Source organism: Pyxicephalus adspersus, chromosome 4 (genome assembly GCF_032062135.1).
Source record: "Pyxicephalus adspersus chromosome 4, UCB_Pads_2.0, whole genome shotgun sequence".
Lineage (NCBI taxonomy): Eukaryota > Metazoa > Chordata > Amphibia > Anura > Pyxicephalidae > Pyxicephalus > Pyxicephalus adspersus.
The window spans coordinates 17,040,595-17,053,773 of record NC_092861.1 but is presented as its reverse complement, the minus strand read 5'-3'; the positions used below and the strand labels follow the sequence as shown (position 1 = coordinate 17,053,773).

Sequence of the window (13,179 nt, the reverse complement as noted above, 5' to 3'; positions counted from 1 at the left end):
ACAATCTCATTTATTTGCCGAAAATTTATCAGCTGTTCTTTCCTTATATATGCATTTCCATTTGTATTTTTGGGGTAGACATATAATATATAATACAATTACATTAGAAGATAGATAGACTCCATTCCCATTATTATAAGCAGTTTCAAAGCTTAGAAGGGGTTTTCCACAAAAACGTAATACAGTAGGTCCCTGGACTGAATTCATATTAGCAGGAGTTTATATTTTTGCATAATAAACTAAAAGTAAGAAATATCTAAGATACATTTTTTTACCTTAATTCTGCCAGTATCAGAGTCACTGTCATCCTGTAAAGAAACACAGGTCAACAAAAAATTAGTTTTGATAATCATCAGAAACCACAGCAAACTTTTCCAAATCAGTTTTTCGACCAGAATTCAGATCTGTTTTCAGTTTTTCCCTCACACGTACAGTTCCTGAATTAGGAGCACTATTATAGTTAACTGTACGTGCATGTATTTTGTACTAAAACGTAAGCACGATTGTAGTGAATGTTAATACATCTTCAGTGTGAAGTATAATAAGGCACACTGTGGTATAGATCTACCGAACAGTGTCAGTCAGGTACCATTATTTCTTCAGAAATGCTTAGAGTATGATTTTCTTGTGTACTCTTTATCTGGATTGTCGCAGTACAGCATCCAGTAGTAGTCAGCCATCATACTTTCATTCCAGAAACCTTGGTAGCGGTGCTCCATTAACTGAATGTTCCGGGTGAAAATGTTCTCCTTGTTCATCACTCACCATACCAAGATTTTCCGTGAAGAATTCTAGATGCGAGTGCAAGAAATGTATTTTTAATGACATGCGACAACCCAGTTTCTGGTATGAATCAAGCAGATTCTGAACTGTTTCCTTGTATGCAGGAGACTTATGGTTGCCCAGGAAATTTTCACACAGCGGCTTCAATGCATCCCAAGCTTCTAGCTCAGCTGCTGAGAGAGAATGTTTGCAAACAACATCCTGCAAAACAGACTTAATCTGTGGCCCTATACATATCCCTTCCTTCATTTTTGCAGTGCTTATGTTTGAAAACTTCTCAACAAGGTACTGAAAACCCATAGAGTTTGGTTTACCCATGGCCTTTACAAGGTTCTTCATCAAGCCTAACTTTATATGGAGAGGTGGCAAAAATATTTTTTGCGGTTCAACCAGAGGCAGAAACCTAACCCTGCTTGTTCTGGGCTTACAGGTATCTCTTGGTAGCCAATCACGCTTGACCTAATGGTCTCCCGTAGATCGGCTGTCCCACAGGCATAGGAAACAGCAATATTTTGTGAATCCTCCTTGCATTCCCATCAGCAAGCCAATGACCTTTAGATCCCCCCCATACTTGGTTTGGAATTACCATTATGCAGTAAGACTGCTTTCAAGCTTCTTTTAGAGGAATCAATGAAGATACGCCATTTAGATGGAACCTGCTCTTGTAACAAACTGTGCATTCATATCATGACAGTAGCTCAGTGAGCCATCACTAGTGAAGAACATTGTAAAGTTATGATTTTGTTTTCCGCAGTGAGTTACAGTCACACCCTTTGCAAGCAAGTGCTTCTGTTTAAGCCTTGAAGCAAGATGTTGTCTTTGGAGAGATTTAGATCACGAACTAGATCATTGAGCTCTGCTTGTGTAAAGGTCTCTGGTTCCGAATCTTCATCGGCCAAGTAGTCAGGATCAGATGATTCGGGGTTGTAACTGGCTGCAACTCCAGCGCATTCCTCGTCACCTTCTACAGAAGCAAGTCCATCATGTGGCGGTACCAGAACTGGCAATGAATCATCCTGGGGAACAGGCCTAATTGCAGAATCGAGGCTGGGATATACAATTTTGTGCTTAGTATTACCTGAGAATGCACTTTTGTTGATGGGGCAAAAAAACAGTCGATTAGATCGTCTGGAGTTTCACTCCACACCATCAGGATTGCACGTGGCATTGCTACTTTATGCCCATTTAGCCAGTCACGCAGTCCGTTGGAACAACTGGTACAGAAGACATGTGGAGCCCAAGATTTATCCTGGTCACCAAGTGGACAGCCAAAATTTAATTTGTATATCTTTTTAGGTTCTGTGGTAATTTGGCGATGTTCTGCTTTCGCCGTGAATGAACCACACGCATAACAGAAACTGTCTAGATCAATAAGGCAATTTCTAGGCATGATCACAAATAAAACCATACGCAGTTAGTGCAGTCTCTAACCTTAAAAAAAGAAAACGGTTGTTAAATGTTGTAATATGTTAGAGCTATTTATAACGAATTTCACACAATATATACCTAGCCGCATCACTACTACAAAGCCTTCATAAAATATATCTAATGAAAATGACATGTTGACCTGTGAAATTAGAAAAAAATAATGTGATGACAGAAGATGAAGGACAAAGAAGGGAGTTCATTATATTCATGAGAAGCAGCATCTTTGGTACCACTTTAAATGTGCACGATGCAAAAAGCAGCATATATTCCAAACGTACATGCGCACGTGCAGCAAAAAAGCAGAGGGAAATGTATTTTAGGTCAGGGACTAAGCAAATGCCAGTATGTGGCCATTTGAATTCTTGGTAATATGGAACTCAGGAGGGAGAGGGTAGCTTGGGTCAAGTTAATGAAAGGGAAAGTGCACTTAGGGGTCTGTTTAAAAAGCAGTGAGTCTGACATTTAGATTGGTGGAGAATCAATTATTGTCATTAAAACACATGGACCTGAAAGATTCTCCATCAGGAAATGTATCACTGTTTAAAATTGACCTCTTGGTCATTAATTTCTAGGGTTTACGTTTATATACATATGCTAGTCTGAAGAGAACAGTCAACCTCTGACATGATCAGAAAACAATATTTAAAGTAATAGACCAACCTGAGGATGGTTTTCATCAGCCTTGGTAGCAAGAATGCAGAAATCTCCGCATGTGGTAACAGATAACAGACTCTTTACATACTTTACAAACTTCTCATTGTTCTTGGTATCCCAGAAAACCACACAATACTCTGGACGATCAGGTCTTGTGTAAGCATATACAACTGTGTTAGAGCAAAAGCCCCACTGCAAAATAAATGGAATTATGTTACATCTGTCATTATTTATAATAAGCACCAACATTTGTTCTACACTGAGTAATCAGGATGGGGCATGCCTCCTCAGAAATGACACTTGACAGGCGTTGGTACATAAGAAAACCAAGGAAGGGGCATATTCTTGCTGTTCCCAGCTGTCCCAATAGTGAGATAAGTGTTTTTGTGCGTGTCTGTAAATGCATGAAGTGTGTGTGTATGTACATACAGTGCATGTGCATGGGGGTACTGCTGTACATAGGTCTGAATGCTGTATATAACATACTCCTGCCCCCTGCACTAAGTACGGTAAATGCAATGATCCCTACATCATGTGCATTACATACACCATACCCCTAAAGCCACCCCCACTATTAGCCCATCCACCCTTTGCACTTCATGGCGTTAAGAAGGCTCCACAGCAACTAAGCCAAAAAAATCTAGGCCCTCCTTGCCCCTGAAGATGGACAACGCTGACCTAGCCCTTACCTCCCCAGACTAACTGTCCTCAGTTGAACCCTTTTATTTATTGGATTTCAGTTCTTTCAAATCACAAAGACTTAGAATTACATATGGGTGTTACCCAGGGCAGTCTACCCATGACTGTAGTATGCCTAGGAACTCCCACTTCTCAAAACTAACATCCACCATTCGCATGACTCCTCACATGAACTAGCCCATTGATTGTTTCAAGGGCCTTTGAGAGGAGTACTGAGGCAAGGTGATGGTATTTCTAGGTTGTATTTATATAGGGCCAATGTATTACGAAGTGCTAAGTCCATAGTCACATTACGAGCTGTACCACAAAAAGGCTTACCATCTTAGCCTACTATAGTCATATGTCTTTAATACAGTCTAAGGTCAATTTAGGGGGAGGCCAATTAACCTAACTGCATGTTTTTGGTATGTCAGAGGAAACCAAAAAATCCGGAAGAAACCCACACAAACACTGGAAGAACATACTCCATTGTCTAGTGTCCTAGCCGAGATTTAAACCTGGGTACTAGTACTGCAAGGGCCAGAGTGCTAATCTCTGAGCCACTGGGATGTTGACAGGAAATTATGTAAAACGCCAGTCAGCCCTTCCGCCAGCCAAGATCTGCTTATATTGCATCAGAGATGCACAGAGACAGCACACTAGGTTAAAAGTAGTAGATTAAACTTCAGGTTGCCAACTTAAAAAAAAAAAAAAAAAATATTTGTGGACAAATCACCAAGCCTCATATAAAATACAATTCTCAGAGAACACTTTTGTTATTTCTGGCAGGAATTCCTGCCAGATATGAAGGGGTGATGCCCAGTGTGAGCTCCTAAAACAAATGTCATGGCTTTGACACACATGTGCAGAGTGCCACAGCAACCCATCATGAACCACCAATGCTGCCACAAGGAAAGGAATAAGAATCAAGTTTCCCATACCTAGACATACAGGGTACACTTTTCTGTTTCTGGTGGCTGTGATTTTAGCTCATTCTTTATATGTAAACTGTGATGTGTATTTATGCATTAATTTGTGATTCTTGTGATGTGTATATTTGGTCATAGCCTTCTTACCTTATAGTCTGGTCTAATGTTTGCAAAGTATATGAATGAATCCACAGCCAGTCCGATTCTCAACCCTCCTCCTTCCCAGGAAACAGCAGACATTTGTTTTCCTGGAACCTTCAGGGTGCGCAGGTGCTTAAAATAGAAGCATAATAGGCAAAAAGTAAATGTAAACATAAAGTTGGATTGTAAGCTCTAAAGGAACACTTAGCGACATAACTAATGACTTTATAAAACAATGTGTATTATGAGATGATTGGCTTTAGTTGTAGTCAGCAGGAGCAAAGCCATGTTCATGAAGGTGGGATAAGTGGTAATTATGCTGATAGTGAATAAATAACACCCTGAAGCAGACTCCACTCTCTATTATGGGATCCCTGCATATATTATGATAAAACCACAGAATTCAGTATGAATACAAAGAGTCCTGTGCACACCAACTTTATACCATAAAAAGCAAAAAAAAAAAATATTAATAGAAAAGCTATGTTTTATTATGATAGTATTTTTATATACCAAAATACAAGAGTGTTGTGACAGCAGTTTGAATATACACAAGTCTTCTGAGTTTAGTATGATAACAATACACTATCATAGTTTAAATATAAAGCGGCACATTGGGCCTGATTTATTAAAGCTCACTGGATCACCCAGCTTCACTCTATCATTGATAGTTTATTTTTTCCAGTCTTGGAGAGCTTTAAAAAATCAGGCTCATTATGTCCACTTTGCAATTGTTAGCATGGAGAAATATAAACAGTATTAAAAAAAAAACTAAATTTGCACCTAGTCTTAAGCTGCGTACACACTTGCAATTTTTGTCATTGGAAAGGATCTTTCACGATCCTTTCCGACGACAAGGGGCTGCAAGATGCATGAACGATGCTGTACATACAGCACCGTTCATGCTCTATGGAGAGGGGAGGGGGGAGAGCGACGGAGCGGCACCCTGCTGCGCGCTCTCCCCTTCCCTTTCATTACGATCGGCTGACGTCCATCGTCCGTGGATCCGGCAGGTCGGTCTCGTCCGGACGATGGACGACACCGACTGTACACACGGAAGATTTTCGCCCGATAATTGGCCGATGCCGATTATCGGGCGATAAAAATCTGCCGTGTGTACGTAGCTTAAGGCTGCATAGTAGATATGGCATGTATCTAATCAGACACACTGAAAACAGAAACACTACAAGGACAGAAAAGCAAACGAATATGTGTGCAGTGTGTGCACTCTTCCAAAATAACAAAGAATGTTTACCCAGAACAACCAGGTTGTAGCTTTCGTTTTGAAATTTTAGCTGAAATAATTGGGTGTCAGATTTTGCACACCCACCATCTTTTTGCTCCACATTTTGTGCATGTAAATGTGCATAGATATAACCATGTGAATTATTAAATTACCTCTCCAAATGGGGTATAAAACTGCACAATATTGACTTCCTTATCCTGACTGGTGGTTTTCTGAGAGCCAGCTATAGCCAAGACACTTCCACAGTGATTCCACTGTATGCTGACCACACTCATTCCAGTATCGATTAGAACTGGGTCTACAAAATAACAAGCACATTTGACTGATATTGAGAAATAACATAACATAATGACATAACATTCAAGATGGCCATGCCAAGTAGCAGTCTCCTCTTTTTAGATACCTACACAAAGAAGGCTTTTGCAAGTAAAAAAAAAAAAAAAGTATAAAATACTATCTTATTCCAGACACGGCAGCCTATCATTTAAACCAGCTTTCACATCTGTATACTTTCTAATAAAGCGGACCTATGATCACATTTTTAACATTAGGATTGCTAATCCCTTTATATAATAAAATGTGTTTGTTTTTTTAATACTCCCCTCTTCCCCAACCTGGAGCCTCCTGGGATACATATGTATGCGAGGAGGCTTCGGATTGTTTCTTCCACACATGCTCAAAAAGGGCTTTCCCAGTTCGTAAAAAGAAATGTGTGGATTTTTAGTTCTACAAAAGGAATAAAATCAATTGAAAAATAGTAATACAACCAGAAACATGAATCGTTGGGAATACAATGGCAAGGAGTTTATCGGTCAGTATGACAATAGCAAGTTCTACAGCTTTTGTACTTTAACAGTGCCAAAAGCAGGATTGTTGTTACCAGTAACTGACCATACTGGATATAAAATACATAATTATCAAACAAGTGTGATCAGTTCAGTGAGAATAGTTTAATGCAACATAAGCTCTACATACTTTCATCATTTTCATGCCTCATTATCTGGCATCTTCCATTGTCAAAACATATAGCCAGACAAGGACAGTCTGGTTCCACATATCCTTTATTGCCCGGGTACCAGTGCATGCCAGCAATGCTCAGAGGACCAGTCACATTGACCAAACAGCTCAGAACCATTTTCACCTGGGGGAAAAAACACAATATCTTTATGTTGGATAGATGAAGAGTTACATGGCTTTTTTATCACCCCATTTCAGCTTAAACAGCCACCGTAAGGGCTTATGTTGATGGGCATTATTTTCAAACAATGTGTTTATTCTTTAAATCAAATGCATGTGTTTAATGTTAAATGCAGCTTCTGATAGGAAAATGCTGTGGTTGATCTGCTTTGCTTACAGTTAAAAGTGAAGGACATGTCTAAAGGAACACAGTGCAACCCAATAGGCCTGATTTATTAAAGATCCATTCGGCGGGAGAAGATAGGCTATCATAGGAGCACCTGGGTGATCCAGCAAACCCGAAATTGATTTTTTGAAAATCATTTGCTATGTGAAGTGTACTGCTCAAGTCAAAGAGATTCTGCTGACCTGCATACCTGATTTCAAGCACATGCCAAACATGGAAAAACAACACCCATCAACATGAGATTTTAATGTCATGATTTTTTGCCAGAAATGATCCTGGAGCATTTTAATTAATTGTTTATAGGACTGTTGTCACATAAGTTGCAATATACTTTAGGCAGTGTTGATCTAAAGGATGCCTGAGAAGGCCAGGAACAATGCTCATTTAAAGGCTAATCATACTTGAGTATACTTATCATTTGCATTATTCAACATAGTTCTTGCAATGTCTGTACTAAATGCCCATGCTCCTGCCATATCCATGCCATAGAAAGTCCATCTGTTGTTGGTATATATATAACAATATATATGATGTCTCTAAAGTAATGGAATGTGCACATGCACAGTGTGTGTGTGTGTGAGTGTTTAGTACAGAGCAGGGTTAACGCGGCAGCTCCCCCTAAGCTATACATCATAGATCATTTAGAAATAAGAATCATATTGTTAGTAACTGTTCCCTTATAATGACTGTTACTTACAATGAAGTTTCCCTGGTTATCATAAAGGTGTATTTCTCCATTCGCCATGCCAAACAGAAGGATTTTGCTGTCTGGTGACCATGCAACGTGACACAACTGTAACCCTTTCAGTTCTTTGCCCCATATACGATTTCCTGTACGAAGCATAAAACAATATGTTATAGTGAAAATTATAACACAATATTACTATATAGGGCATTACTGTATTATACAATATCAATATAGCTCCTCCTGTAAATGTGGTTTACTGTATAAAAACTAATATCCTGAAGCATTTTTATACTTAGCTGAACTCTATCCATTAAGTATGGAACTTGACAGTTTTTTTTTTTTTTGCAGTCTGTGCTCTCATAGAGGATATTCCCCATAAAAGGGGTACAAGTTGTAATAAATATCTTTCCTATTAGTAGATATCCCTAGTAACTAGGGTTTATATAACCCCAATTACTGTCTACAATGCCCCCATTGGTTTTATAGCTGCTATAACCTCTAATCATGGTCAGAGAGAACTGTATATAAGCCTATTACCATCCACTGAACCAACAATAACGGCGCCGTCTTCATAAACAATACAAATCTTCTGGCCATCGGCGTTCCAACTCATACTGCGAACAACTGACTTGTTCCGGTTGTTTATCATTTCTTCGTACCAGCAGCCTGTGAAGCATTTTACAGTGTAATATTAATATTTAAACATAAGGACATAGAATACAACAGAAATAAAAATGCCCTGCAGCCTGGAAAAGGGTCAGAATTTTTGTCAGGCTTTTACTGCCATCAATACAGAGAACTCCACCAGCCTCTTGTGCTTAAAGTGTGAAAGGGAGTGACCAGGACAGGAAATCAGAAGTCTCTCTACAGGCAGAAATCAAAATCTTACAAGAGTTAAGTCCTCCCACAGGTTTTCTGCACCTCTGCAGTCTGGCAGGCTGGGAAGATTCTGTTGTAACAGAAAGTAATAGGCAAAAAGCTAAGATTTCAATACATCTATTTTAAACCTTGATGATAATGATGTCCACAACACGTATTGATAAGGAGATTGTTGTTTTTTTTTTTTAGAATATGTGGATGCCTTTATGTGTGTGACCTGGACAGTAGAACTATAACATTCTGTGATATGGCAGTTTATATTAACGGTCACGGAACAATCTCAGAACACTAAGCCTAATGCAGTTTTCTATTGCAGAATCTGTTTAACTGAAAGCAGACAATGCTGCTAATGGGTATTCAGCAAGAAATGTGGAACAGAACCATTGACTGTTCTGTAATGTGTGATTTGCTTTACTCATACCAGATCCAGAACCAAAAGGTTAGGGGGCAATACATTATTTAATATTCTTTAGTTTTGTTTGTTTTTGGGGGGGTTCCCAAAATTTCTCCTGGTACCCATTAGGTGCTTGATGTCTTATAAAAGCTTGATGGTTAATGAATCCAACATTGATTTGTCTACTTCCTGTCAACGTATCCTGAGAAAAAGTGGGTGAACAATATACTAGTGTTAAGCAAATAAACGCTAAGCTTATTTATAATGCATAAGCATGTCAAATACTGCACCGGTATGACCATCTTCAGTTTTACCTTTGTACAGCATCCATACAATAATCAGTCCATTCTGGTCACTGGTGGTTAATTTCTGAAAGTGTTCATTCCATGTCACCACTTGTACAGATCCTGCAACAAAAGTGAAGTTTAGAATACATAACATCAGATCACAATGGATATTGCATGTGTATTCTAATATATACCAAGCTCTTCAAAGGGGATTTCAACCTATTTGAGTATACCATATACAGTTGTGTTCAGAATAATACCAGTCTGATATCATTACCCTGATCAATCCCTGTTGCCATGTAGAATTTCTACCAAAAAATAATTTACTAGTAACTGTAGTATAGTAACAGAAACCAACAGACTTAACAGTGATGGAATGCTGGGGAATCTGTAATTGAATCATTCATTGATAATTCAAAATGATGGAATAAGAAAAATGATTTTTTTTAAATCCTACTAGAAAAAGAATCTCAGTTTATACTCAGGACACACCTAGTGGAATGACCTGGAACTGCATTTATCTCTGGTTTGACAAAACAGAACTGTCAAAGACAAGCTGTTTGTAACACTTTACACGATGACTCGGTGTCATCTACTAGTAGCCACCAATAAAGCACAAAAGATCTTTTAAGGGTAAGTGACCCATCATAACCAACTCATAAAGTTAATTACAAAATATTTTAGGCTGTGAAAAAAATTAGCCCATGTGATGTTGGACAGGCAAGTCGCTCCTCCTCCTACCAGGAGGGATGTAGGAAATCGGCAAACCAAAAAAAATCACAAAATGTCATAACAAGAAATTACAGAATGGATTATAGCAAGACAGGAATGCTGTGAATGCAGTACAGTGTTCAACCCAGGCATTTTTTTTAAGCTGGGGGGGGAAGAAATTGTAGGTGGAAGGCAGCCCCTGCTTTATGCCCCGAAAACAGCAGTGGGTGGTTACTAAAAAAAAGTGCCGGGTGGTGCGCCAGGCTAAAAGGAGCTGGAACGAACAGTATAAACTGTATAAACTGCATGAGCTTGGGTGGCGTTACCGTCCTACTATCTGAGAATTTACCATTAATCTTTGTCATTTGGCAATTAACAAAATGCAGAGTAAAACAGATACTACATCATACATGGGGTAAATTGAGAAGATGTGTGTGATAGTGAGATGAAAAAATACAGCTCTCCAATTCAGCTATATGACTGGAATTATCCAATCTTTCTGGACTCACATGTGGGGAATAATGGTCACTGGTGGAATGTATTATAAGTTTAGAATACATAACATCAGATCACAATGGATATTGCATGTGTATTCTAATATATACCAAGCTCTTCAAAGGGGATTTCAACCTATTTGAGTATACCATATACAGTTGTGTTCAGAATAATACCAGTCTGATATCATTACCCTGATCAATCCCTGTTGCCATGTAGAATTTCTACCAAAAAATAATTTACTAGTAACTGTTGTATAGTAACAGAAAACCAACAGACTTAACAGTGATGGAATGCTGGGGAATCTGTAATTGAATCATTCATTGATAATTCAAAATGATGGAATAAGAAAAATGATTTTTTTTAAATCCTACTAGAAAAAGAATCTCAGTTTATACTCAGGACACACCTAGTGGAATGACCTGGAACTGCATTTATCTCTGGTTTGACAAAACAGAACTGTCAAAGACAAGCTGTTTGTAACACTTTACACGATGACTCGGTGTCATCTACTAGTAGCCACCAATAAAGCACAAAAGATCTTTTAAGGGTAAGTGACCCATCATAACCAACTCATAAAGTTAATTACAAAATATTTTAGGCTGTGAAAAAAATTAGCCCATGTGATGTTGGACAGGCAAGTCGCTCCTCCTCCTACCAGGAGGGATGTAGGAAATCGGCAAACCAAAAAAAATCACAAAATGTCATAACAAGAAATTACAGAATGGATTATAGCAAGACAGGAATGCTGTGAATGCAGTACAGTGTTCAACCCAGGCATTTTTTTTAAGCTGGGGGGGGAAGAAATTGTAGGTGGAAGGCAGCCCCTGCTTTATGCCCCGAAAACAGCAGTGGGTGGTTACTAAAAAAAAGTGCCGGGTGGTGCGCCAGGCTAAAAGGAGCTGGAACGAACAGTATAAACTGTATAAACTGCATGAGCTTGGGTGGCGTTACCGTCCTACTATCTGAGAATTTACCATTAATCTTTGTCATTTGGCAATTAACAAAATGCAGAGTAAAACAGATACTACATCATACATGGGGTAAATTGAGAAGATGTGTGTGATAGTGAGATGAAAAAATACAGCTCTCCAATTCAGCTATATGACTGGAATTATCCAATCTTTCTGGACTCACATGTGGGGAATAATGGTCACTGGTGGAATGTATTATGCTTTTGTGAATTTACAAATATGTTTATATTTGGATCTTACCGCTGTGTCCCTCCAGAGTCTGATTCATGGACAGATTACTGGGAGCAGCAAGACCTTTTAACTTGGCATCATCTGCAAAATAAAAAAAAATTAGGATATTTATACAAGTAAAATTATCTCCAATAGATTCAATAGATTCCAGTGCCAGGACTTCCACATAGGATGGGATGGTGTTTAGCACAAAGCAAGCAATCACAAGGATAGAGAGGGTTAGTTTACGATCACATAGATGATTAGCATTATGGATACAGAAATGATTAGAATGAGGATGAGGAAAAGTGTGAGGATTACAGAAAAGGATAATATGAGGGTGAACAAGGAATTAACTTTCCACTATTAAGAATCCAATCAGACGGGCCAATATTGTAGAGAGGGACAGGCGTTGTCCTATCTGCAATAATCTGTCTGGAGAAAAAAAAAAGGTGAGCTGTACATGCACAGCTCAGCTTTGGTTGTCAGGATATCTGGCAATCACAGCTTGCCCTGCATGTGCTGGGAATGAATGAGATCCCACAGTATCAAATGCTTTTTTCAGTAACTGGCACACTGCAGGCCACCGCAGTATTAAAACTAGAGCTTGTTAGGGACCATCCATACCAGTTTGTTGCATTACACATGCACAGTTCAATGTACAATGCAGAGTATCCTAGTGAATCTGCAGGGAATTACTCCTATGCACATTTGCAGGAGTTTTATCATTCCTGTCTAGCCAGTCAAGATGGTCAAATATCCTGAATTCGGGAGGAGGACTAGGTTAAGCGAAGAAAGGTGAGCTTAATTAAAAAAAAACTGTAATTAGACAGGTAAGTTTATTTGATTGCAGAAGGGACCTGGTCTGTCTCTTCTGCAATAAAGGACCTTTCTGCTTACATTTTTTTATTTTGAATAAAGCCGTGTGTGCCACAGGTTTGGCTTTATTATTACAATTAGCATAAAAAGCATAAAAAGGGTGACTGCACATTCTTGGGTCCATAGCCCTGCAGAAATTGGCCCACTTCAAGCCTACACTTTTTTCTATTACAGTAATAAACCTATAAATTCTGCCCCCTGTATATTATTTGGAAGCCGAATTTACACTTTCACCTGACCAGTAGAACTTATGCAATGTCAGTCTCTACACAGCTGCTTAGTGCTAATAATATTACATGAGTAAATTCCAAGGTGTTTTATTCTGTGTGTTTTTCTGTCCTAAACCTTCCCGGACACAGCAAACCAGGAGGAAGTTCCACCCGGAGATCAATTTAATGTCTTACAAGGAGATCTGTCAACACCCTCTGCTCCTGAGAAGC

At 38.8% G+C, this 13,179-nt stretch overlaps 1 protein-coding gene across 1 annotated transcript in view; it reads right to left on the bottom strand.

The window, feature by feature from the left end:
• Positions 1-11,962, bottom strand: part of WDR35 (WD repeat domain 35) — a gene marked incomplete at its 5' end in the record, with an annotated part of 36,825 nt that extends 24,863 nt beyond the window's left edge. Inside the window, 9 exon segments of the mRNA XM_072410085.1 lie at positions 276-308; positions 2,872-3,057; positions 4,620-4,745; positions 6,012-6,157; positions 6,835-7,000; positions 7,920-8,053; positions 8,448-8,576; positions 9,498-9,590; positions 11,891-11,962. Coding sequence (XP_072266186.1) covers positions 276-308; positions 2,872-3,057; positions 4,620-4,745; positions 6,012-6,157; positions 6,835-7,000; positions 7,920-8,053; positions 8,448-8,576; positions 9,498-9,590; positions 11,891-11,962 — 1,085 coding nt within the window.
• Between the last annotated feature and the right edge of the window lie 1,217 nt (positions 11,963-13,179).